The 25763-nt window shown below is 45.4% G+C and overlaps 1 protein-coding gene across 5 annotated transcripts in view; it reads right to left on the bottom strand.

Annotated features, from left to right (window-relative positions):
- The window catches only part of LOC115477268 (coiled-coil domain-containing protein 85C-like), a 258614-nt gene that overhangs the window by 4707 nt on the left and 228144 nt on the right, over positions 1-25763 (bottom strand). For all 5 annotated transcript variants that reach the window (XM_030214032.1, XM_030214035.1, XM_030214033.1 and 2 more), the window contains 2 exons: positions 6791-6886; positions 4933-5031 (listed from right to left, as the gene is read on the bottom strand). In XM_030214032.1, the coding sequence (XP_030069892.1) occupies positions 4933-5031; positions 6791-6886 (195 nt within the window). The remainder of the gene's footprint in view (positions 1-4932; positions 5032-6790; positions 6887-25763) is intronic.

Raw genomic sequence — 25763 nt, 5'->3', positions numbered from 1 at the left:
CAGGACCAAAGTCCACCACCCTAACCACTACCATATATCCTCATGCCTTTTAATCGCCCTCCAAGCTCCCAGTGTTTCCTTCCAAAGTTTCAATGTTTATGTTCCATTGTTACATTCCCTAACGACACCTCAATTGTTTCGCATAACTCTGCACAATGTAATCCATAACCAATCTGTAACAAATTGTATTTCTAACATTTAACTCATATTGTAAGCCACACTGAACCCGCAAAAAGGTGGGAAAATGTGGGATACAAATGCAATAAATAAATAAATAAACTAGGCCACTCCTCCACATAATAACATATGTAACTTCGTAAATCTATGTGCTTGAAAAATGAGCCTCTAAACCTTCCAACAGCTAAGGAACACCACCCTGAGCTTATCGTCTGAATCATGCAGCTTAAAACACATAAACAAATAAATGTAAATGGTACGTTTGCCAGAACACCGTGGTTAACACCTTAACCCCATACATTTCACACAGTTGGCTGCAGTGCCACTGATGCACTGATAGAAACATGACAGCAGATAAAGGCCAAATGACCCATCCAGTCTGCCCATCCTCTGTAACCCCTAATTCTTCCTGTTCCTAAGCGATCCCACATGCTTATCCCATGCCTTTTTAAATTCTGGAACAGTCCTCGACTCCACCACCCTTTCTGTGACATAATACTTATTTATTTATTTATTTATTTATTTATTTATTTTCATTTATACCCCGCCTTTTGCCACATTTTGCAGCCCCAAAGCGGCTTACAATGAACAATAAAATAGGTAGTTACAGTTACATTTCAAAATTTAGAGCAGAAGAACAGGATAAGAAGGGAGAGGTAAGGGAGACAAAGATGGGCAGCAGGCCCAGGTAGACCAAGGGGAAGTATAGAAATCCAGTCTGATGTGAACAGGGCCAGCACGGCGAATGAAGCTCTGGAGTAACAGCAGCTGCATGCAAAGGCAGGACGAAGTCGGAGGCAGACATCCTCTACAATGGAGACAGCGGCACAGGATTCAAAATGGCAGACCAAACGGTCGTCCTCTACATCCCCAACCGTCAGAGCCAGAGTCCTCCTCCACGGACAAAGAGTCGACTCTGGAGAAGCCCGCAGAGGACGGCGATTCCAGCAGGGATCAGTTTAGAGGAGGCATAGCGATGACTTCCTTAGGTTACTCCTAAGCCTATTCCCTCTTAACTTTGTCATATGCCCCCTCATTCCAGAGCTCTCCTTCATTTGAAAAAGGCTCTCTTGCTGTACATAAATGCCCTTGAGATATTTAATCGTTTCTATCATGTCTCCTCTCTCCCAGCGTATACATGTTGAGGTTTATAAGCCTGTCCCTATAATTTTTGCATTCAAGACCGCTTACTAATTTCGTAACCGCCCTCTGGACCAACTCCATCCTGTTTATATCTTTCCGTAGGTGCGGTCTCCAGAACTGCACGCAGTACTCCAAATGAGGCCTCACCAGAGACTTATACAACAGCACTATCACCTCCTTTTCCCTGCTGGTCATGCCTCTCTTTATGCACCCAAGCATCCTTCTGGCTTTGGCCGTCGCTTTTCTACCTGTTTGAAAGGTTTAAGGTCATCAATACAATCACCCCCCAGTCCCGCTCTTCCTTCGCACACTGAAGCACTTCACCCCCTATACTGTACCAGTCCCTCGGATTTTTGCGACCCAAGTGCATGACCCTGCATTTTTTGGGATTAAACCTTAGTTGTCAAATATCGGTCCATTGCTCTAGTTTCGCTAGGTCCTTCCTCATGTCATTCACACCCTCCACAGTGTCCCCCCTGTTGCAGAGTTTAGCATCATCTGCAAAGAGACAAACCTTACCAGACAGCCCTTCTGCAATATCACTCACAAAGACATTAAAAAGAGGCGGCCCTAGGACCGATCCCTGCGGTACTCCACTGACATCTTTTTCTTCAGAGCAAGCTCCATTTACCACCACCCTCTGTTTCCTACCATTCAACCAATTTTTAACCCAATCAGTTAGTCTAGGTCCCATACCGAGGACACTCAATTTATTTATCAGTCGCCTGTGCGGAACCATCTCAAAGGCTTTGCTGAAATCCAAGTAAACCACATCAAGCGCCCCTCCCACGTCCAACTGTTTGGTCACCCAGTTGAAGAAGACAGTCAGATTCGTCTGAAACGACCTGCCACTAGTGAAGCCATGCTGCCTCAGGTCCCGCATTCCATGTAGTTCAAGAAATCTCACAATCCAAAGGAACATTTCAATCTGAAGTCAGCTAGCAAGGAATGTGAGCCACGCACGCTGAGAACATACTCAAACTGGAAGTGCGGGGCTTCTGCACTAACCCTTCAAACGCTCATCACAGAGATCCTTGCGCTAAATCACAAAATGCTGCATGCACAGCACACACACACACACAGACACAATATTCATATGTAGTACTGCAATATTTTATTTTAATACCGGGGTCCTTTTACTAAGGTGCGCTAAAAAATGGCCTGTGGTAGTCTAGGTGCGGGTTTTAGACGCACACAGATCCATTTTTCAGCGCACCCGTAAAAAAGGCCTTTTTAAAAAATTTCTCTTGAAAATGGACATGCAGCAAAATCAAAACTGGCACGCGTCCATTTTGGGTCTGAGATCTTACCACCAGCCACTGACCTAGCGGTAAAATTTCATGCGGTAACCGAGCGGTAATGACCTACGCGTGTCATGTGCCACTTGGCGTGCGTCCAATACGTGTGCCCAAAAATAATTTTTCGAACACGCACCAAAAATGAAATTACCGCAAGAGTCGAGCAGTAGCCGGGCGGTAACTCCATTTTGGCGCATGTTGGGCACGTGTAGACACTTATGCGGCTTAGTAAAAGGGCCCCACTGTGAGGTATCAAAATAAAGAGCAGACTAGCACTCTAAAGAACAAAGCGGTTTATTAAAACAAGATCCCAACGTGGCCACGATATTACAACGCATAAAATACATAGCTTGTTCTGCTTTTAGATTGACACTCAGACTAGGGCAGGCTCGCTTAGGTGTGGACACTCGAACTAGCAGGCTTCTGTGCTGGATCCTCCTGAGGCAGACACTCACGCTGGCAGACACTCTAAAAAAGTTCCTTTGGAGTCTGGGCACTCAGTGCGAAGGGGGGGGTTGCCTCTTCTTTACAGGACAGGCAGTCACACGGCCGGCTTTCTCCTCTCTGAACAGGCAAACACACATCCGTATGCTTGCCTATTCAGAGGGATGCGTTGGGTGGACTTCTCTGGGATTCAGGGCCCTTGCCACGCTGATCTCTGTTCAGCTCTGCACTGCTCCCAACACGTCTCAGCTCCCCAGTGTGGTCCCTCTTCCTCCTCTGCTTCTCTCTCTGCCTGATGAATGGCCTCTGTGGCTACTGCTACAGCTCCTCTTCATGGCCCCAGCTCGCCTGTTCCCCTCCTAACCCTTATTCACTTGTTCAGAACCCTTATTTTATCATCCTCACTTTAATATTCCCTTATCTCTTGTTTGTCTGTCCTAATTAGATTGTAAGCTCTGTCGAGCAGGGACTGTCTCTTCATGTTCAAGTGTACAGCGCTGCGTACATCTAGTAGCGCTGTAGAAATGATAAGTAGTAGTAGTAGTAGTAGTAGTCTTGGGATTCCGGAATCTTGCTACTGTTTGGGATTCTGCACAGAATCTTGCTACTTTGGGATTCCGGAATCTTGCTACTCTTTAGGATTCTGCATGGAATCTTGCTACTCTTTGTCCATATCCCTTATTTGTTCTGTTTGTCTGTCCTAATTAGATTGTAAGCTCTGTGGAGCAGGGACTGTCTCTTCATGTTCAAGTGTACAGCGCTGCGTACATCTAGTAGCGCTGTAGAAATGATAAGTAGTAGTAGTAGTCTTGGGATTCCGGAATCTTGCTACTGTTTGGGATTCTGCACAGAATCTTGCTACTTTGGGATTCCGGAATCTTGCTACTCTTTAGGATTCTGCATGGAATCTTGCTACTCTTTGTCCTTATCCCTTATTTGTCCTGTTTGTCTCTCCTAATTAGATTGTAAGCTCTGTCGAGCAGGGACTGTCTCTTCATGTTCAAGTGTACAGCGCTGTGTACGTCTAGTAGCGCTATAGAAATGATTAGTAGTAGACATGGCAGACTGAACAACTTAAACATGGAACTTGACCCCAAACAGGCTCCTCCTTCTGAGGGTACCGGAAAGGCTGATGGTGCCAACACATCTTTTAAATTTTTGTATCTTTTGAAAGCTATCATCTCTTTACTAGCAAATGGATTGTATTATCGGCCAATGTTTCATAATTATCCGAATTATGTCGTGAAACAAATGGTCACAATATAGTGGACAGACTACCTTGTCTGTACAGTTCTTAGGGTGAGTGGTTAAAGAGAACTTCTGTCTTTCTGCCCTGCTTTCATCAGACCTTCTCTAACATGTTTCTGTGGGTCAGGGGTGTAGCCAGACCTCGAGGTGGGAGGGGCCACATTTCGGTCCGCCGCCCCGCCACTCCCCCCTCACTGCCGTCGCTGTACATATCTTGGCTGGCAGGGGTCCCCAACCCCCGTCAGCTGAAGCCTTCATCCAGCGCTAGTCTCCAGAACCGCCGCATTTCCTGCACCTGCTCTATCTTCCCCTCACGTCCGGCACGCTCCTTTTAATGAAATTGAGCATGCTCGCCTTGTTCTTCAGAGTGCTGGTCTGCTCTATTTTGCACCTTGCTGGGTTGCAGATCAATTTTTTGGTTCATTTTGGACAAGAGGTATCAGCCTTACGCTTTCCCTGGACAGATAGGGAATTTTGAGATCCTTCCTACTTTAACACACAGAACTTGGAGACCCCATCACTGTCCCAAAGACCAGGCCAGAACACAGCCATGCCCCTTCCCTCCCTTCTCTCTCAGGCACCTGCCAGTGCTAGGCTGCTGACCCCTCTCATTTGTCCTTACATTGCACATCTCGCGGACAATCGCCTTCTCCTTCTCACTGAGATCCTCTTCATAGCTGTCCTGTATCTGCCTGTCCAGATTTTCATGAACTTCAAGTACCTGCAGAGAAAACACCAAAAAGAAGTCTATGATTCCTGATGGGCCATGAGAATAAGGCAACCCCAGTGGAGCTTTCATGCTATTCTTTTTCCCATCTGTCTTCTCTTCTTTTCTCCTATTCCAGTGGTTCCCCAGACCTAGTCCTGGAGGCACCCCAGCCAGTCAAGTTTTCAGGATATCCACAATGAATATTCAGGAGACAGATCTGCATGCATTGTCTCCACTGCATGCAAATCTCTCTCATGAATATTCATCTTATCAAACCCCAATTCTTTCATGTAGCATTCTTAGCTGTTAAGCAGGTTAGTATGTGTTAACAGCTAAGAACGCTGCACGAAAGAATTGGGGTTTGATAAGATGCAATGTGATCACAAAAATATGCGATACCATCTTGTTTGATATTATAAGAAAGTTGATGCACGGCTCCTGATGAAGCATGGAAAGTGAAACGGGTTTGGCCACCGTCGAGCCATAGCTAAATGCTCAACTATATACAAAAGAAGATAATATTTGAGAATAAAGGAATATCTGGAATTTTAATACATCGTGTTGATTATTTAGACATTTACACTGGACTCTTCCCTTGTTGATGTATGCTAATTGTAGCATTAGTGCATAGCCATTAAAAAAAATTACCACAGGAGCACTTATCAACACCTATTTGTTGATGGGAAAGGCCGCCACGTGAACCAGGCACTAACCAGTTTGTGCGTGGTAATGTAGATGGCACTAAGTGGTTACAGCAAGAATGCCCACTCTCTGCCCCTAAGAAAACAAGGCAGACGATCCGCAAAATCCAACGAGGATACAAACAGAGCAGATCAATCAGTGGTATGGTTCAAAACTTTATTATAGGATAACTGCCCGACACAAACTGTGTTTCGCCCACAAGGGCTGCGTCAGGGGCTTGGAATCAATGCACTTGATCAACGTGACAATATGATGTCCCTCCTTTGAGCGCATTTATAGACCTTGTTTTGGAGGAAATCAATCTGCTGGTTTTTTACCCTGCTGTTTTTTGGTTTTTTTTTTTTTTTTTTTTAAGCTTGCATCGATTTCAAGCCCCTGACACAGCCCTTGTGGGCGAAACACAGCCTGTGTCCGGCAATTATCCTATAATAAAGTTTGAAACCATAGCACTGATTGATCTGCTCTGTTTGTATTCACTCTCTGCCCCGACACACCCCTCAAAAAATATACAAAAAAAAAAAAATTTTACCAAGTGCTTAGCGCACACACATGCCAAAAGTAACAATGGAACCCTTTAGCGCATCCTGCGTAGGCTACTTTTTCTGCGTTCATAGGGCTTAAGAAACAGGGCCCCGAAGTGACTTGTTCAAGGTTGCACAGGATCCCTGGCACGGGGGTAGTTGATCTTTTCTAATCTGTGTCTGATGCTGTAAACTTATCAAAACTCCTCTTCCTGCCTGACCCAGTACTGGGAAAACAAGGGATACCCAAGGCCATGAATTTTAACCAAAAACAAACAAAAGCCTCTTTTCCTTACTGCCTGAAGGAAAAAGGGAACTGCTAAGCACACAGAATGGGCTTGTGCCTGAGAACTTACCTTAGGTCATGGAGTTAACTGTTTGCTTTCAAATCAATTTGTTACCCCAAGGCCAAACACCAGAAACAACGTCATCCTTTGGACAGCAAGGATATATTTACACACCTGTCTAATTAACTTCTAGCAAACACTGATCAGGGGTTTTGTTGCAGGTACATCCTTCACCTGAATGGGGGGGGGGGAGGGGTTTACCTTCATAGCATGCACGACGGCCTCTGGTTTCTGCACCCCAGGGATGTAGCTGACAGGAGGCGAAGAAGACAGGTCAGGAGTTAAGCGAGTTGCGCCCTGCAAAGACCACACAGGAATGAAAAAAAAAATTTTAAATGCTTCTGCAGCTTACAACCTCAGATAAAAAGTGCTTAAATGTGAGAAGTCTGGCTTAACACAAGAGAGGACGGGAAAAGCGAGCATCGTTCGTTCGCTCTCCTGTCACTGGGAAGTGGGAGCCAAATCCTGTCAGACGGGCCAGTTATCCTGTCACAACAAACTCCATGCTTGTTTGGCCTTCACCTTCGGAAACGCCCTACTTGTAGCGCAGAGCACTGCTTCAACCCCTATCACTCCGAACAATGACGACAACTCATCTGGAAGTGAAAACATTGTATTCACGATATTTTTGTCATTTTGTGAACACCTCACTAAAACATGTGCTCGCCCTCTTTGCAATGCAATGTACCAAAAACCAGTCCTCTCCTCAGCAGAACCTTCCATCCACCAATCCCATCCATGGCCTTACTGGGGCTCCCTGGTGTCTAGCGAGATGCTGGCTATGCTCTACTGGCTCAAAATGGCTGCCAAGCCTTCTAGTGGTAATATTGTGGTATTACCACTAGGTGTCAGGCTTCAATATACGGGAATGAGACTGGGGGTGAAGGTTCTGCTGGCAAATTGTCATCAGGGGTGTAGGCACTATCCAATCTCCTTTGCCATCTAGACACACTCAGCTTTCCACATGTGAATGGTCCCTGTTCTGAAATGGCGTTTAAACATCTAGGCCTCTCCAATGTTTAAATGCTGCCATTTACATAGGCGAATGCTTCCAAAATAAAGGCCTGGATAAAGCAGCATGGCTGCTGTGTTAATCCACTTTAAAGGTAATAAACAGAAATAAAACAAAACGAAAGAAAGGAAAATAAGGCAAATACCATTTTATTGGACTGACTTCACATTTTTTTTTTTGAGAAGCTTTCAAAGGCAGAGCCCATCAGTCAGATATCCAGCAAGACTTTGAAAGCAGAGGCATCTTCTTCACATTTGATATCTGACCTGAAGAGGGCTCTGCCTTCAACAGCTTGGCAAAAAAATGTATTAAAGTCAGGGCTAAAATTTTTATGTTCCCCTGCTGGCTGTCAGGTTAGATAATTCCCGTCTTGTGAGGAGTGGCCTAGTGGTCAGAGCACCGGTCTTGCAATCCAGAGGTGGCCGGTTCAAATTCCACTGCTGCCCCTTGTGATCTTGGGCAAGTCACTTAACCCTCCATTGCCTCAGGTACAAACTTAGATTGTGAGCCCTCCTGGGACAGAGAAATATCCAATGTACCTGAATGTAACTCACCTTGAGCTACTACTGAAAAAGGTGTGAGCAAAATCTAAATAAATAAATAAAATTACCTAATGCACAAATAAAGAGACTGCACCTGACCAGCCAAAGCACACTGTAAATGCTCAGCCAGATACACACAAAATACTACTGAGGGAAGAATCCAAAATAACTTCACTGTTCTACAGCTCATATCCTATGTTCTTAGCAGCGAACTTTATCCCTGCTAAGAAGCATCACAAGGATACAGCTGTTACTTGAAAGGTTTTAGTCATTAGGGCAGGGAGCTTCCCTGCGCCACTGTTCTAGGAATTGATAATGAGATCATTTTAATACAAACAAGCTCATTAGCGTAAGACTTTGGTCTCTGCGTCCAGTAAAACAGCGGACAAAAGGCTCTGTGCATTAGCAGCAAAAAGATGTTTCATTGAGACTAAGAACATAACAATAGCCATACTAGATCACACCAATGGTCCTTCTAGCCCAGTGGCGTAGCAAGGGGGGGGGTGGGAGGGGCGGTCCGCCCCGGATGTCAGCTCGGGGGGGGGGGGGGGGGGGGGGGTGCTCCCTGCCAGCTCCCCCCCTCGGCGCACCGACACCCCCCGACCAGCTCCCACACCCTACCTTTAAAAAGAATATCGGAATCCAAGGCGAGGCGCAGCGCCTGGCGCCTGCCCTGCATGTAAAAGAAATTTGGACCGCCAGGCCTTCCCTCGCTCTATCTGTCCCGCCCTCCGCTGACGCAACTTCCTATTTCTGCAAGGGCGGGACAGACAGAGCGAGAGAAGGCCCGACGGTCCACATTTCTTTTACGTGCAGGGCAGGCGCGAGGGAGGGCTGCGCCTCGCCTCGGATTCCGACATTCTTTTTAAAGGTAGGGTGCAGGAGCTGGTCGGGTGGTGTCGATGCGCCGAGGGGGGGGGGATGTCATCGTGCTGCACCTGGGGGGGTGCAACGGCGAACCGCCCCGCCCCGGGTGGCAGCCCCCCCCCCCCCCCCCGCTACGCCACTGCTCTAGCCCAGTATCCTGTTTCCAACAGTGGCCAATCCAGGTCAAAAGTACCTGGCAGAAACCAATTTAGTAGCAACATTCCATGCTACCAATCCCATGCCCATCTCAATAACAGACTATGGACTTTTCCTCCAGGAACTTGTCTAACCTTTCTTCATATGGGAGGAGTTCCGTCTTTATCATTTTGGTCACTCTTCTTTGAACCTTTTCTACTTCCGCTGTATCTTTTTTGAGATACAGCGACCAGAATTAAATACAATACTCAAGGTCAGGCCTCATCATGCATCCCTTTCCTAATAATTCCTAGCATCCTGTTTGCTTTTTTGGCCGCCGACACACACGGGGCAGAAGATTTCAGCGTATTGTCTACAATGACCCCTAGGTCTTTTTCTTGAGTTGTGACTCCTAACACAGTAACATAGTAGATGACGGCAGAAAAAGACCTGCACGGTCCATCCAGTCTGCCCAAGAAGATAAATTCATATGTGCTACTTTTTTATTTGTATTGCCCTCTTAAGTGCACAGACCGTACAAGTCTGGCCAGCCCCATCCCCGCCTCCCAACCACCAGCTCTGGCACAGACTGTATAAGTCTGCCCAGCACCATCCCCGCCTCCCAACCACCAGTCCCGCCTCCCACCACTGGCTCTGGCACAGACCGTATAAGTCTGCCCAGCACTATCCCCGCCACCCTAAGGTGAACCCTAGCATCAGGTAACAATAATTCAGATTATTCTTCCCAATGTGCATCACTTTGTGTTTGTCCACATTAAATTTCATTTGCCATTTGGATGCCCAGTCTTCCAGTTTCCTAAGTTCTTCCTGCAATTTTTCACAATCCGCATGTGTTTTGACAACTCTGAATAGTTTCGTGTCATCTGCAAATTTAACCACCTCATTTGTCGTTCCGATTTCCAGATCAGTTATAAATATGTTAAATAGCACCAGTCCCAGTACAGATCCCTGCGGCACTCCACTATTCACCCTCCTCCATTGAGAAAAATGGCCATTTAACCCTACCTTCTGCTTTCTGTCCAATAACCAATTCCTAAATCCACGGTGACTTTCTCATTTCCTCAGGCTAAAAGCAATCTAAATGAAACGTTGCAAGCCCAGTTTACTTTGAGCATCGGGCCCTATGGGAAGCCTGAACACGATTATAATTAAGGGTCATATAAAGGGAATTTCTATAATAGGGTTCCCATATTTACACGCCTTTTTAAAAAACCTACTGAAGTAACATTAGACAATCTTTGGCATCTAATTACTGAACTGGGGAAGGCTTTACGCCCCCAGATGAAAATGAAGAATGAAGAAATTCTTCTATTGAATGGGAAAATGAAGGAAATGGAAACTGAAGTTAAATCTGTGACTTTACAAACTAAAAACCTTGAGAAAGAAGTGCAACAGATACAAACTTTGCAAATGACTATGGTTAAAGATTTAACTAACCTAAGGAGAAAATCAGAATTTCTTGAAACTGTTCAAAAAGCAATAACTTGCGATTTATAAATTTTCCTTTGCAACCTCTGATCTCTCCGGGGGAAATGTTAAGAAATTACTTTAAAGACGTGCTGGATATAGGGGATGAACAGTTTCCTCCTATTTCCCAGGCTGTTAAAAAAGGAGAGCAAACAATTAAATAATCAAGTATTAGATGTCTCTGCATTGCTTGAAAGTTCTGATACAGAACAAGTAACTGCATCAACTTTATTAGCTACGGTTGCGTTGACCTCGGACAAGTCATGGATATTAAAGAAATTTTTCCAGAAAAAAAAAAGAGAAAACCTTTAGAGGTTTACAAACTAGGATATTTCCTGACTTGTCGAGGGACACGCAAAAACGGGGCTTTTTTACTAGTGTTTTATGTTCTACAGTCTTGGTCTTATTTTAAGTTTTTATGTATGTATCCTTGTACCTACTTGCAGGTTAGGAAGAAAAACAGAAAAAGAAAAAAAAAACTACAGAGAAAACAAACTTTCCCACACTCTGTCACCTCTGCATTTGTGTGTGTGTGTGTGTGGGGGGGGGGGGGGGTCTGTGCTAAATGATATAACAGCAGCCCACCAAGAAGCCAAGAGGATGAGTCTTTGCTTTGCCTAATCCAAGAGACATGAAAGACAGAGGGACATGACAAAACCTTCTTCCTGTCCTGCTGTCTATTAAGTCCTCCAGGCATTCAAACTGACTTTTCAACAGTATTCCTACCATTTCTGAGACAATGAATATTCTGGCTCAGGGATTGTTTCATCTTCTCCTTTAAGGCTCTGTTCTAGCTACTGAAACATCTGCAGAAAGTTCAGCCCAGTGACTAGACAGGGACCAGGCCGCTTGCTGTGCTCTTTGGCAAGTCATTTTACTTCCCATTGTTCTAAGTCCATACACAGAGTACAAAAGCTCTGTGGGGAAGGAACTCAATGTACCTGTGTATAATGTGTTGTAAAATACCCTATTATATAAGGCACTCTAGAAATGCTGAGATAAATAAAAACTGTGAATCCTATATTCAAATGATTTGTGCTCCTAACTTTGAGAGTTATGCTGCTAAATTGGTCTCTCTGAAAATTTACTAGGGCTGAATGTCTAACTTCACACTCAAAATATCTCTAAACTGTTAAATTTAGAAGAATAAAAAGTGGACAGCAACAGGGGAGAATTTAGAGCACGGAACAAAAGCCAGACTTCGGCGGGAGGGGGGTCCAGAGCCCGAGGTGACCCCCCCCCCCCCCCGGCTGATGACCATCTCGATCCCCCCTCCCGTCGCCAACCCTCCCCCGCCGCCGCTGCCTACCTTTGCTGGCAGGGGACCCCAATCCTCGCCAACCGAGGTCCTCTTCTTCCCGCGCAAGGCTTCGTTCTGTTTCTGTGAGTCTAACGTTCTGCACATACAACGTGCAGGACGTCAAAAACAGAACGAAGCCTTTGCAGGAAGAAGAGGACCTCGGCTGGCAGGGATTGGGGTCCCCCGCCAGCAAAGGTCACGGCGATGGCAGGGGAGGGTTGGCAGCTGGAGGGGGGGGGGTCGAGAGGGTCGTCGGCAGGGGGGTCCAGGGCCAAATCTATGGGGGCCCAGGCCCCCCCTGGCCCCACGTAGCTACGCTACTGCTTGGCACTGATTTTCAACCCAAGACTTATAAATCAGAATAATAAATCTAGGTGAATGAATGGCAGGCCTACATTTGCAAGATCAATTTTCAGCTGAAAAGCTCCTGACTAAAAAATAGGGCACAATTTTAGGAGCCTAAGTTAGGAGTATACATTTCAGAGCTCAGCTTTTTTTTTGAAATATTGGACCCTTTACTTTCTAGCAGTGGCGTATTTAAACCAGGGGCGTAGCTACGTGGGGCCACGGGGGCATGGGTCCCCGTAGATTTGGCCCTGGCCCCTACCCCGTCGCCAACCCCTTCGACCCCCCGCCTCCCGCCAACCCTCCCCCGCCGCCGTCAGGTACCTTTCCTGGTGGGGGTCCCCAACCCCCGTCAACCGAAGTCTTTTTGTCTGGCGCAGCCGCGTTGCTGATCTGCAAGGGCAGACTTCTGTTTCTGTGAGTCTGAAGTCCTGCACGACTCACAGAAACAGAAGCCTGCGCGGCCGCGTTGCTGATCTGCAGGGCAGGCTTCTGTTTCTGAGAGTCTGACGTCCTGCACGCTAAGATTCTGTGGATCCATTCCTTCTAAACAGGATTCCTTTGTGTTTATCCCACGCATGTTTGAATTCCATTACCGTTTTAATCTCCACCACCTCCCGCGGGAGGGCATTCCATGTATCCACCACCCTTTTCTGTGAATAAATACTTCCTGACATTAGTCCTGAGTCTGCCCCCCCCCCCCCCCCCCCTTCAACCTGAATTCATGCCCTCTAGTTCTACCACCTTCCCATCTCCGGAAAAGGTCTGTTTGCGGATTAATACCTTTCAAATATTTGAACACCTGTATCGTCACCCCCCGTTTCTCCTTTCTTCCAAAGTATACATGTTCAGGTCGGCAAGTCTCTCCTCATATGGTTTGCAACGTAAATCCCATACCATTTTTGTAGCTTTTCTTTGCACCTCGTCTAGTGAAACCATGCTGCCTCAGGTCCTGCAGTCCATTCGATTCTAGAAACCGCACATGCAATATTCAGCACTTAATCACCTAAGAAACACCACATAAAGACAGGACTGTGTTTTATGTGATTTGGCCACTTAACTTAGGTGGCTAAGTGCCGACTCTACCCCCGGACTGCCCACAAAATAATCAGCTCTCAGTTCAGCAGCAATGATATTCAGCGGATAGTTCCGCGCAGGTGATTTAAGCAGCCAGGAGCAGTTTCTGGCCGGTTAAATCAGTTTGAATATCAACCCCTATACTCCTTTATTTTCTGAAATTGCCTGGTCTTGACGGTCAGCAGGACACTCACCTCAGGGATATGCCTGCACCCAGTGGTGCGCTAGTAAATGTTTAACAACAGGCTCTCTCCCTGGTCCCCCTCTGCGCCCCCCCCCCCCCCCCCCCCCCAAATTGCAGAGCTGGCTATGGCCGGGGAGAGAGCCTGGGGTGAGGGGTGGCAATGCATTCCTCCAGGAAAAAAATTAAATGATCCCAGGTTCCAATCTAATTCATGTTTAATGTGCGATAAAATGCTGTAAATAAATATAAACTTTTAATGTTGAGCACCTGATTCTCAAAGTGAACATATTCCAAACACTTTAATGAAAATAAAATGATTTTTTTTCTACCTTTGTTGTCTGGTGACTGCTTTTCTGATCATGCTGGCCCAGTATCCGATTCTGCTGCTATCTGTCCTCTTAACTCCGTTTCCAGGGCTTCCTTTCCATTTATTTCTTTCCTTTCCTCCTTTCTTCTTCATTTCTGGTCCTCAGCTTCTGCCTATTTTCTTCATCCATGTGCAGTTTTTCTCCTCTCTTCCTTTTCCCTCATCTCCTTCCTCACTCTTCTCTCCCCTCCATCCATGTCCAGCATTTCTTCTCTCTCCCCTCCTCTCCCCTGCCCTGCATGCACCATGTCCAGCAGTGACCCTCCTCTCCCCTCCCCTGCTTGATGCACCCATGTCCAGCAGTGACCCTCCTTTCCCCTGTCCTCCATCCACCCATGTCCAGCAGTGACCCTCCTCTCCCCTGCCCTGCATGCACCCATGTCCAGCAGTGACCCTCCTTTCCCCTGTCCTCCATCCACCCATGTCCAGCAGTGACCCTCCTTTCCCCTGTCCTCCATCCACCTATGTCCAGCAGTGACCCTCCTCTCCCCTGCCCTCCATCCACCCATGTCCAGCAGTGACCCTCCTCTCCCCTGCTCTCCATCCACCCATGTCCAGCAGTGACCCTCCTCTCCCCTGCTCTCCATCCACCCATGTCCAGCAGTGACCCTCCTTTCCCCTGTCCTCCATCCACCCATGTCCAGCAGTAACCCCTGCCCTGCATGCACCCATACCCAGTGACCCTCCTCTCCCCTGCCCTCCATCCACCCATGTCCAGCAGTGACCCTCCTCTCCCCTGCTCTCCATCCACCCATGTCCAGCAGTGACCCTCCTCTCTCCTGCCCTGCATGCACCCATGTCCAGCGCGACCCTTAGTTCTCTCCCCTCCATCCACTCATGCCCAGGGACTCCCTTCTCTCCCCTGCCACCCCTCCCAAAATGTTCACCGGCGACTTCTCCCTCCCTCCCTCCGGGTCCGTCCCGTCCCTCGCCGACCTGACTCTTCTAATTCTTCGGCGGGGCAGGCAGTCTTGCCTGCCTGCTACCAGCGCTGACTCTCCCTTGCCGGTTCGCGCTTCAAAATGGCTGCCGAGACTTCAGTAGAAGTCTTGCGAGGCCGTCTCTGGAAGTCTCGGTGGCCATTTTTAAAGCGCAAACCGGCAGGGGAGAGTCAGCGCTGGTAGCGGGCAGGCAAGACTGCCTGCCCCGCCTAAGAATTAAAAGAGTCAGGTGACGGTTGGTTACAGTGAGGGATCGGGCGGGCGACTGATCGATTGATCGGGCAGGAGGGAGGGAGGAGAGCCGGCTCGCAGTAGGAAACAACCGGCTCGCAAGTCGGTATAAAATGTAACAACCGGCTCTTGCGAGCCGGCTCCAGCACACCACTGCCTGCACCCCACTGTCCCAAGTCAAGGCTAATTCTTCCATAATTCGAGATACAAAGGTGAAGAAAGGGCTCAGGGGACTATGATTAACCTTTCCAGGAAGTTTGCCCACTCTATACGCAGAAACAATAAAAAAAAAATATGCCCCAAATAATAAAAACCTATTTCACAGATGACCTTGGTTTGTAAAATACATTTTGGTAATAACATTCACTGCAGCATGTAACTACTTGTACTCTTCCAATTTGAGATTTTTTTTTTTAAACAGAAGAAATGGTTTGTTATACTGTAAAGTAACGGAAGCGAGATGACTCTGACCCAGTTTCTGTAGCCTCCAGCATTTACATGCTATGAGTGTGATAACAAGCAATTCCGTCATACTTAAAGGAAGGGAGGGAAGGAGGGATTTGGAGAGAAATGGTGCTGCTTGTCTGTTCAGACATTTCGCTACTATCCAAAGCAAAATATTCAATTACTGCAGATGCAGGACAGCTAGAGAGATTTATCTTCCAAGAGTGCCAAAAACCAAGCGAAGGTCACCTGAACTTCTCCAGCTAGCCTAGCAAGGATATCCCTGCAAGATGATCTGGAAATTAGTACAAGCTCACTGAGCATCCCTGTTCTCTGCACTATGAATATTTAGGTTAGAAATAGCATGGATTTTTTTCCCTCATCTATCTAATAAATCACTTCTCAAGGTTTCAGTAACACACCTAAAGCAGTGGGCAAGCAAAATACGGTATCAGGTGAGTTCCCACCCACTGATTCCTCTCGAGACAATTCCCACTTAAGGGGGGGGGGGGGGACAATTCCCACCAAGGACTCCCCGCCCCCCAGCCTTTTTTTTTATTGAATTTCTTTATTAAGTTTTCAAAATTTACAAGATAATACTTATAAATCGGAAATACAGCAAAGTAATTAGAGAAGTAGCATCATTCATCCATATCCAAAAAGGAAAAATGTTAATCTCCACAACTATTTTGCTTTCTCTAAAAAATAGGCAAAGTAAACAAAAAGAAAAGATAAATCGCTTTCTTAGACCACAATTATATAGGGAGAGGAGACATCTAGTTAAAGGAGAGACATGAAAGTAAACGGCCTGGCTCGTATACCCCCAGCTTTTTATACTATTTCTTAATACTCATCAATCACTATCTGGACAGTTTCTTACTATCTATAAACGTTTTAAGCTGACCTGGTTCAAAAAAGATGTACTTGTTTCCCAGGTATTTAATACAACATTTGCATGGATAAACCAATACAAAAGAAGCTCCCAATGCTTTAACCTCCTCTCTGTAGACAAGAAATGCTTTTCTACGATCTTGTGTGGATCTAACCACATCTGGAAAGATCCAGATTTTATGACCACAAAATTCTTTATTTGAGTTCTTAAAGTCTTAATAAGGCATTCATATCCTGCTCAAAAACGAATGATACCAAAAGAGTCCTTCGCATTGATACTTCTGATATAGATTCCTCTAGTAATGCTGATAAATCTTGTAAATTCAGTTCAGGTGTCTGTATCTTTTCTGTTGGATTCGCCTTAGATTGTTTGGATTCAGGTAAATAATAAATGTTATTTATCGGCGGAATTGCAGATTGAGGATAAGCCAAAACTTCCATCAAATATTTTTTCAAGAAATCAATCGGGGCGATTCCAGGTGAAACAGGAAAATTTAAAATCCGTAGGTTCAGACGTCTATTATAGTTTTCAAGAATTTCTAATTTTAAGGAAACCTTAATTTTATCTTTTATCAGAGTATCTGTTACTGCTTTCAGAGATGAGATTTCAGATTTTTGATTAGACAAATCTATTTTAACATCCTCATGAGCTAACGTTAAAGCATCTATTTTATTTACCAGCAAAGTCATATCCTGAGAGGTTTTTGTAGCCAGAGTCATCAGTTGTTGAATAGCTGACCAAATGGATTGTAGAGTTACCGCTTGTGGAACCGCTTGTTCCATAGTTGTAACGTCTGCTTCCTGGGGCAGAGTACCTCCGTCTGAGGGCCTTCGGTCCCCGACTTCCGGTTCCTCAATACTCGACCGCTGGATTGCAGGACAAAGCGGTGGGTTAAAGTCCGGTGGGGATAGCGATGTCTCTACCCCTAATGGAGATGTCGCTCCTTCCACAAATCCAAATGCGGGGTCCCTCTCACCGGTTCTCGCTGGGGTGCTGGAGACATAACGTAGAAGCGTTTGCTGAGCGGGGGCAGGTAATCGGGCTGACGGTGGTAAACCCTTTACTACCCCCTTCCTCTTAGTATGTGGCATATAGAGAGACGAAATAAGGTTGAACAAACAGAGTTTCAGCTCATGCTAACCGCGGAGCCTCCAGCTCGAGCCGCCATCTTGACTCCTCCCATCCTTTTTTTTTACCGACCGTAGCTTCTTTCTTGTATCGGGTCCCATAAGTTCTGGCGGTGCTTTTGTTTTTTTAACAGCGTCTGGAACAAGGAGGTCAGAGCAGCATACGGACGTACACAGAGGACGTATAATAACAGAATAACTTTTCACAGATAGAGTACTAATTTGTTATAAATCATAATCGGTGTGTCATTTTGAGGGGCTGAATTAGGTTGAAACCTAATTTGGGGGTTGTGGGGGGGGGGCATTGCCCCCCCACACACGAACTGCAGTTTGTATTTATCTATTTATGCATTTACTTATTTATGACATTTTTAATTTTTTTTTATTTATTTGTAACATTTATCACTATCCCACTCATTAGCAGGTTCAATGCGGCTTACGTAGTAAATCAGGTTAACAAAGTGATATAGAATGGGTGCAGCTGTAATATAGTAAGTAAAGAGGTGGTCATTTATGTGTGGATAGGTAAGATGGGCAAGGAAGGAGGATGGAAGAGATAGGGGAATGGGAGGAGGGTGTGTATTGGGATTAACGTGTAGATTTAGTATGGGAAAATGTAAGGGAGGGGTAGGAAGCGGGATGTACTAGAAAGAATTAAAAAGGGGAGCATAATGCAGGTTCTGTTTTCATAGTCTGATCCGGAAATACATATGGACTTGTAGCTTAAGACAGGTTATTTGTGTAGGCTTGCTTGAAGAGGTAGGTTTTTAGTAGCTTCCGGAAAGGTAGAAGGTCATTGACTATTCGAATGGATCTTGGTAAGGCATTCCCGAGTTGGCTGCCTACGACGGAGAAGTTGGATGCATAATATGTCTTGTACTTAAGTCCTTTGCAATTAGGAAGATGCAAATTGAGATATGTTCGAGAAGATTTTGAGCCGTTTCTGGCTGGAAGGTCAATCAGATTATACATGTAACCCGGGACTTCTCCGTAGATAATCTTGTGAATCAGCGTGTGGACATGTGGAGACACCTACACCCGAGCCTCAGAGATTACACCTGCCTCTCCTCTAGTCACAACACATATTCCAGGACAGTGTTTCCTAGCCAACCAGTGCCTCCTAAACAAGATACGCTCATGTGAAATAGGCTTAATAAGAAGCTCAGATCAGAAATGAGGTCAACATTTGCTCATTTCTGATCTGAAGAAAGGTTTCCTTCGAAAGCTAATTAAAAAAATGTATTAAGTTAGTCTAATAAAAAAGGTATCTTATTTTCTTTTCTATGTTTTGTTTATTTCTATGTATGACCTATTATTAAATCTAGAAATAACGTCTTCCTGATGATTTTTCATAAGAACAATGAGCTGGATAAGTGGAAATCTATTTCCCAATTATCCCATAATTTCACTAGTTGCCAAATATAAATGAAAAAGAACTGGCAAAAGACATGATCCTTGCAGAACACCTAGGAACCTCTTCGTATAAAGTTCATGATCCCAATAGATCCACTGTGTAGGATAGAAAAAAAAAATAGGAACCAAACCATTGCAATACCAACGATTTGACGTCAATGTCACCAAAATATTGCAATAATTTAGGATGAGACTCTGCCAGTGTTGCTATGCTCATATTAGCCCTCTCCTCAAGTCACTTCATTGGCTCCCTGTTTCTGCATACAGTTCAAACTCCTCTTATTGACTTACAAGAGCATTCATTCTGCAGTTCCTCAGTACCTCTCCACTCTTATCCCTCCCTACTCTCCTACCCGGGAACTCCGCTTACTGGGTAAATATCCCTTATCTGCACCCTTCTCCTCCACCATTAACTCCAGACTCCGTTCCTTTTATCTTGCTGCACCATATGCCTGGAATTGACTTCCTGAGCCAGTACGTCAAGCTCCATGTCTGGCCATCTTTAAGTCTAGGCTAAAAGCCCACCTTTTTGATGCTGCTTTTAACTCCTAACCCCTATTCACTTGTTCAGTAGCCATGTCCCACCTTAGTAATTCCCTTCTCCCTTATTTGTCCCGTTTGGGAGCTCTGTCGAGCAGGGACTGTCTCTTCACATTCAAGTGTACAGCACTGCGTATGTCTAGTAGTGCTATAGAAATAAGTAGTAGTATTATGAGACACCGCATCAAAGGCTGTGATAAGATCTGATTGTACTCATAGGGCATCACAGCCTTGATCAGCCTTTACTAGTATCTCATCCACTATTTGTCGCAATAAAGATTCAGTGTCAAACCCTGGTCCTCTAGATATTTCCACTGAATATTCATTAGGCATGCATACAAACATTCCATCTGAGAACCAAGTTAATTTGCTTAGCTTGGTTACCCTCATAGGCCAGCAGTGTCCACCTCAGTTCCCAGTCAAGCAGCGCAGACTCCACAATCAATTTTATCTCATTTCAACTCTGCCGTGTTTTCACATCATCATCATCCCACTTCAGATGCTAATCTCCTTCTGATTTTCCTAATTTGCTCTTTACTAATCAACACATTGAGAAGCTATGCACGTAGGTAAGTCCTCAAAGCCTTAAGTACCCAACAGGGCTGCTGAGAAGATAAGCCCAGCTACAGAAAACTGGATACAGTGTTCCTCTAAAAACCTGCAAAACACAGACAAGCAGTTCAAGGCCACTACCAAAAAACAAATCTCCAGGAATGCACAGATTTACTTTGCGTTGGATAATTGTATGAAGTCATTTGGGCTGAAGAGTCAGGTGGAATTCAATATAGAATACAGGGAAACACATTTAAAATGGCCAGAAAGTGTGGAACTTATGCAGGAGATGGAGTTGGGAAGAGATGTTAGAAGGGGTGGATAAAGTAGAGGTTTTCGCTTGCCTACCTAGAGATGCAAGCAAGAACGGGTAGATTCGATTCAATTCAATTCTATTCTCTAGGATTTGGCTGGAGATATTTGTGTTAACCAACTTCAACACACCTTTCGGGGAATTAAGGGCACCCACTACCAATGCGGCTCTGCAGAACATTCAGTTTAAGCTTATGCATCGGGTTTACATCACCAGAAAGCGTGAAGTGGACATGGGGTTATTTGTTGCATTTGTATCCCACATTTTCCCACCTATTTGCAGGCTCAAAGTGGCTTAAATTATGCCGCAATGGCGATCGCCATTTCCGAAATGAGAAATACAAAGTGGTCTTGCAGAAATTCCAAAACATCAAGAACCTGAGCCCTCTAGGGAGATAGGGCCCATTCCCCACACCAGGATTCAAACACAGGCCAGACCCTGACATAAATCCACTTGATTTGGTCATTAAAGTCTTATCAGTGGGGGGTATTGACCTGACATAAGCCATGGACGTCGAGGATTTCTTGGAGCAAAGCAGAGTAGAAATCACCACAGAGGAAAAACCACACTTCTCAAATCATCATCTCTCAACGGTCATACCATAAGTCAAAAGGGATCCGGATCTTCTATTTCTACCGGCCCCTACCAGAGCAGACCAATACCCCCTAGGCAGCGGAAGTTGGTTCTTCACCAGCAGACACCGAAGATCTGCATATCAAGGTCTGTGAGGATAATCTCGTGCCAACAAGACCAGATGAGGATAATGCACAATTCTGCACAACAAGCAGCCAATGAGAAGCCATGGAGGGAAAACAGAGATGTTGCCCCGGGATTGGTAGCATGGAATGTTGCTACTAATTGGGTTTCTGCCAGGTACTTGTGAACTGGATTGGCCACTGTTGGAAGCAGGATACTGGGCTAGATGGACCATTGGTCTGACCCAGTATGGCTATTCTTACGTGCCACTACCGGCCAAAGCTATACGTGCATCTATTCCAAGAGGCCGGGTCCCTCCACTGACTGAAAAAGTGTTCCACCTTCACACTGGTTCTGGACACCAAGCTGAACTGAAGAGGCCCCCAGCGGTCCACAATGAGCTGAAAGGCCTGGGGCCCTAACTCCCATTCTCCCGGATCAGGAGAGAATGACTGGGAAAGTCTGCCTCCATCATTGTCTTTGCACACAAAATGGACCACCGAGAGAGCTTGCAAATGTGTCTCTGCCCACTGACAAAGACTTGCCGCCTCCAGGGCCAACGCCCAACTCCTGGTTCTGCCCTACTTGTTGATATATGCACTGCAATGGTGTTGTCCGACATCACTCTGAATGCTTTCCCTTACAGGAGGGGCCAAAATTCCTGCAAGGCCAGATGGACCACCTGTGTCTCCAGGCAGCTGATGGACCAGGTTGCCTCCTGGCTTGACCAGGTGCCCTGTTCCACCCATCTCAGACAATGAGCTCCCCAACCGAGGCGACTCGCAGCCGTAGTGACCAGCACCCAGACCAGGGGTCTGTCTTGACAGGTTCACCAGACAGTCCCAGAATGTCAGACTGAGTCTTACCATGGACAGGAGAAAAAAAATGTAAGTCCTGACAGGCCGAAGCCCACAGTGACAACAGGATCTGCTGCAGAGGGCACATGTGAGCCCTCACCCAAGGTACCACCTCCAGAGTTGCAGCCATGGAGCCCAAGAGCTGCAAATACCTCAGAACATGGGCTACAGAAGTTTGCACAGCCAGCGTCTCTGCACCGGCAGCTTCTTCGCCCATTCCTCAGGAAGGAAACCCATTCGTGGGCATATTAAAATGGACTCTCAGATACTCCAGAACCTGAGACAGAATCAGGTGGCTTTAGGGTCAATTCATGACCCATCCCAGAGACTCCAAGTGAGATAGCCTGAGAGGTTGCCTGACTGGCCTCTACCACATGAGTTCACTCGAATCAGCCAGACATCCAGGTATGGGTGAACTCTAATCCCCTGGTAACAAAAAGATGCGCAGCCACCACCACCATCACTTTGGAAAATGTGTGCGGTGCTGTAGCCAGGCCAAAAGGCAAGACTCAAAGCTGAAAACGCTGCCCCAGTAGTACCTGAAGATTAGAGGGTGACCCATGTGATGCTGATTTTTAAAAAGGGTTCCAGGGGTGATCTGGGAAATTACAGACCGGTAGGCCCAACGTCAGTGCTAGGTAAAATAGTGGAAACTATTATAAAGAATAAAATTATGGAACACATAAACATGGTTTATTTTATTTATATACTAGAATTTATTTATTGCCTTTTTGAAGGAATTCACTCAAGGCAGTGTACAGTAAGAATAAATTAAACATGAGCAATAGACAATTTCAGCAGTAAAACTATTCAAACAACAATACAAAGTATGGCATAGTACACTACTTACAATGTCAACACAATATATAATAGAACCTTTTAATTGACAGTGTAGGGTATAAACAAAGATGGAACATATAGAGATAGGTAAGAGTAAGAAGGGTTAGAAAGTAAGGTGACTAAAGAAAGTTACACATGAAGTCAGAGAGATGGTTAACATAGGTAAGAGGAATTAGAAAATAAGGTGACTAATTTAAAGAGAGGTGCACATAAGAGAGATGGTTAAATATTATCTCAGCTAGGGTAGGAGTGGATAAACATGTCCTTCTGCTGCAGTATGTGCAGCCCGTGTCACTCCTTGTGCATGTGAATGAGACTAACAAGTTAGTTCTTCCACTAAAGGCTTGGTTGAAGAGTCAAGCTTTCACCTGCTCCCTGAAGTAGAGATAGTCTTGTGTTAAGCGGAGCCTTTCAGGGAGTGCATTCCAGAGTGCTGGGGCTACTCCCAGAGAAGGCTCGCTTGCGGATATCACATTGTGTAATATCTTTTGGAGAGGGTGTGGTTAGTGATAGTCCTTGAGAGGGCCTTAGTGTCCTTGAAGGTGTGTATAGGATCATTCTATTTGGGGCCATTTCCTTTTTAGGGCCTTGAAAGTCTGACAGTTATAAATTTATCCCTGTATTGTACTGGTAGCCAGTGAAGGTTTTGCAAAAATGGTGTGATGTGGTCACGTCGCTTGGAACCTTCTATGAGTCTTGCTGTAGCATTCTGAATCAATTTGAGCTGGTGCAGGCCCTTTTTAGTCAGACCAGTGTAGAGTGCATTACAGTAATCCAGTCTTGATGTTATCATGGCATGCACTACTGGGATAAGATTTACCATCTCGAAGTAAGGAGAGAGGCAGTGTAGCTGTCGCAAATAGTAGAAGCAGCTCTTGAAGGTTGATTGGATTTGGGGAGTCAGAGTAAGTGTTGAATCCAAGGTTCCTGACTTGTGATTTGAGGGGGAGTTCATACTTCCCAAAGAGATTTTGATGTCAGGTATGTATCCACTTCTGTTAGAGACCCAGAGAAGCTCGGTTTTACTTGGGTTCAGGCAAAGTTTGTTGTATTTAGCCCATTCTTGAATTGATGTTAGACAGGTAATCGGTTTATTCAGGGCTGTAGGTAAGTCAGGTTCAATGGGTATGAGTAGCTGTAGAAATGAATGCCCATTGACCGAATCAGCTCAGCTATTGGCTTGAGGTAGATATTGAACAGAATAGGTGACAGCATCAATCCTTGTGGTACCCCATAGGTCAGCGCCCATCAGTTGCTGCCAAACATTATGGATTGTTGCCTCTCTGATAGATAGGATCTGAACCAAGCAGAGTCAGTATGGGTCAGCCAAGGGAAGTCTTGCTTCACCAATTTGCTTAACTTCTTTGAAAGCATGAACAAACATGAGAATAAAGGTGAACCGGTTGATGTAGTGTATCTAGATTTTCAGAAAGGTTTTGACAAAGTTCCCTATGAAAGATTCCTGAGAAAATTAAAGAGTCATGGGATAGGAGACAATGTCCTTCTGTGGATTAGGAATAGGTTATTGAATAGAAAACAGCAGATAGGGTTAAATGGCCATTTTTCTCAATGGAGGAGAGTGAATAGTGGAGTGCCACAGGAATCTGTATTGGGACCAGTGCTATTTAACATATTTAGAAATGATCTGGAAATTGGAATGACAAGTGAGGTGATTAAATTTGCAGATGACACAAAACTATTCAAAGTTGTCAAAACACTTGCGGATTGTGAAAAATTGCAGTAAGATTGGGCATCCAAATGGCAGATGAAATTTAATGTGGAGAAATGCAAAGTGATGCACATTTGGAATAATCCAAATCATAGTTACCGGATGCTGGGGTTCATCTTGGGGATCAGCACCCAAGAAATAGGTTTAGGTGTTATTGTAGACAATACGCTGAAATCTTCTGCCCAGTGTGTGGCAGCGGCCAAAATAGCAAACAGGATGCTAGGAATTATTAGGAAAGAGATTGTAAAAAAGACTGAGAATTTTATAATGCCTCTGTATCACTCCTTCACCTTCAGTTTTGCGTTCAGCTATGGTCGCCATATCTCAAAAAAGATATAGCGGAATTAGAAAAGGTTCAAAGAGCAATTAAAATGATAAAGGGAATGGAACTCCTCTCATATGTGGAAAGGCTAAAGAGGTTAGGGTTCTTCAGCTTGGAAAAGAGATGGCTGAGCGGGGGATATGATTGAGGTCTATAAAATCCTGAGTGGTGTAGAATGGGTAAAAGTGAATCGATTTTTTACTCTTTCAAAAAGTGCAAAGACAAGAGGACACTCAATGAAATTACATGGAAATACTTTAAAACAAATAGGAGGAAATATTTTTTCCCTCAAACAATAGTTAAGCTCTGGGACTCATTGCAGGAGGATGTGGTAACAGCAGTTAGTGTATCTGGGTTTAAGTTTGTACAAGTTCCTGGAGGAAAAGTCCATTGTTTGCCCCGGGATTGGTGGCATGGAATGTTGCTACTAACTGGGTTTCTACCAGGTATCTGTGACCTAGATTGGCCACTGTTGGAAACAGGATACTGGGCTACATTGACCACTGGTCTGATCCAGTATGGCAGAAGTGTGTCTGGGGGCTCTGGAGCCAAGCTCCACACTCAAGCAATGTATAGCCATAGACTGTGAACCTAGGAGCGCTGTTGGGCTCAACCATGCTTTTTGGCCAGCAGAGCAAGGAGCTAGGCCAGGGACAGGAGCACCAACAGCTGATCTACCACCTGCTGGAAGGTAGAAAAAAAATACTGGATCATTACAGGAAGTGCCATAGCTTATACAGCGACATCACTGATAAAATTCCGTTTTCTCTACCTCCATCTGCTGGTAGGAAGGGTTAACAACCCATTTGATCAGAACAGTGGAAGCGGACGCTAAGAAAAGGGCTTTATAAAACTACTAGTAAAAAAAACCCCGTTTCTGATGCAAATGAAACGGGGGCTAGCAAGGTTTTCTTCAGAGTGTGCATGTGGGAGTGTGTGTGTCCCTGCCCTCTGCCCTCT

This window comes from Microcaecilia unicolor, chromosome 9, assembly GCF_901765095.1.
Source record: "Microcaecilia unicolor chromosome 9, aMicUni1.1, whole genome shotgun sequence".
In the NCBI taxonomy this organism is placed as follows: Eukaryota; Metazoa; Chordata; class Amphibia; order Gymnophiona; family Siphonopidae; genus Microcaecilia; species Microcaecilia unicolor.
Note: the sequence above shows the minus strand (reverse complement) of the source record. Positions and strands in the feature narration are given on the sequence as shown.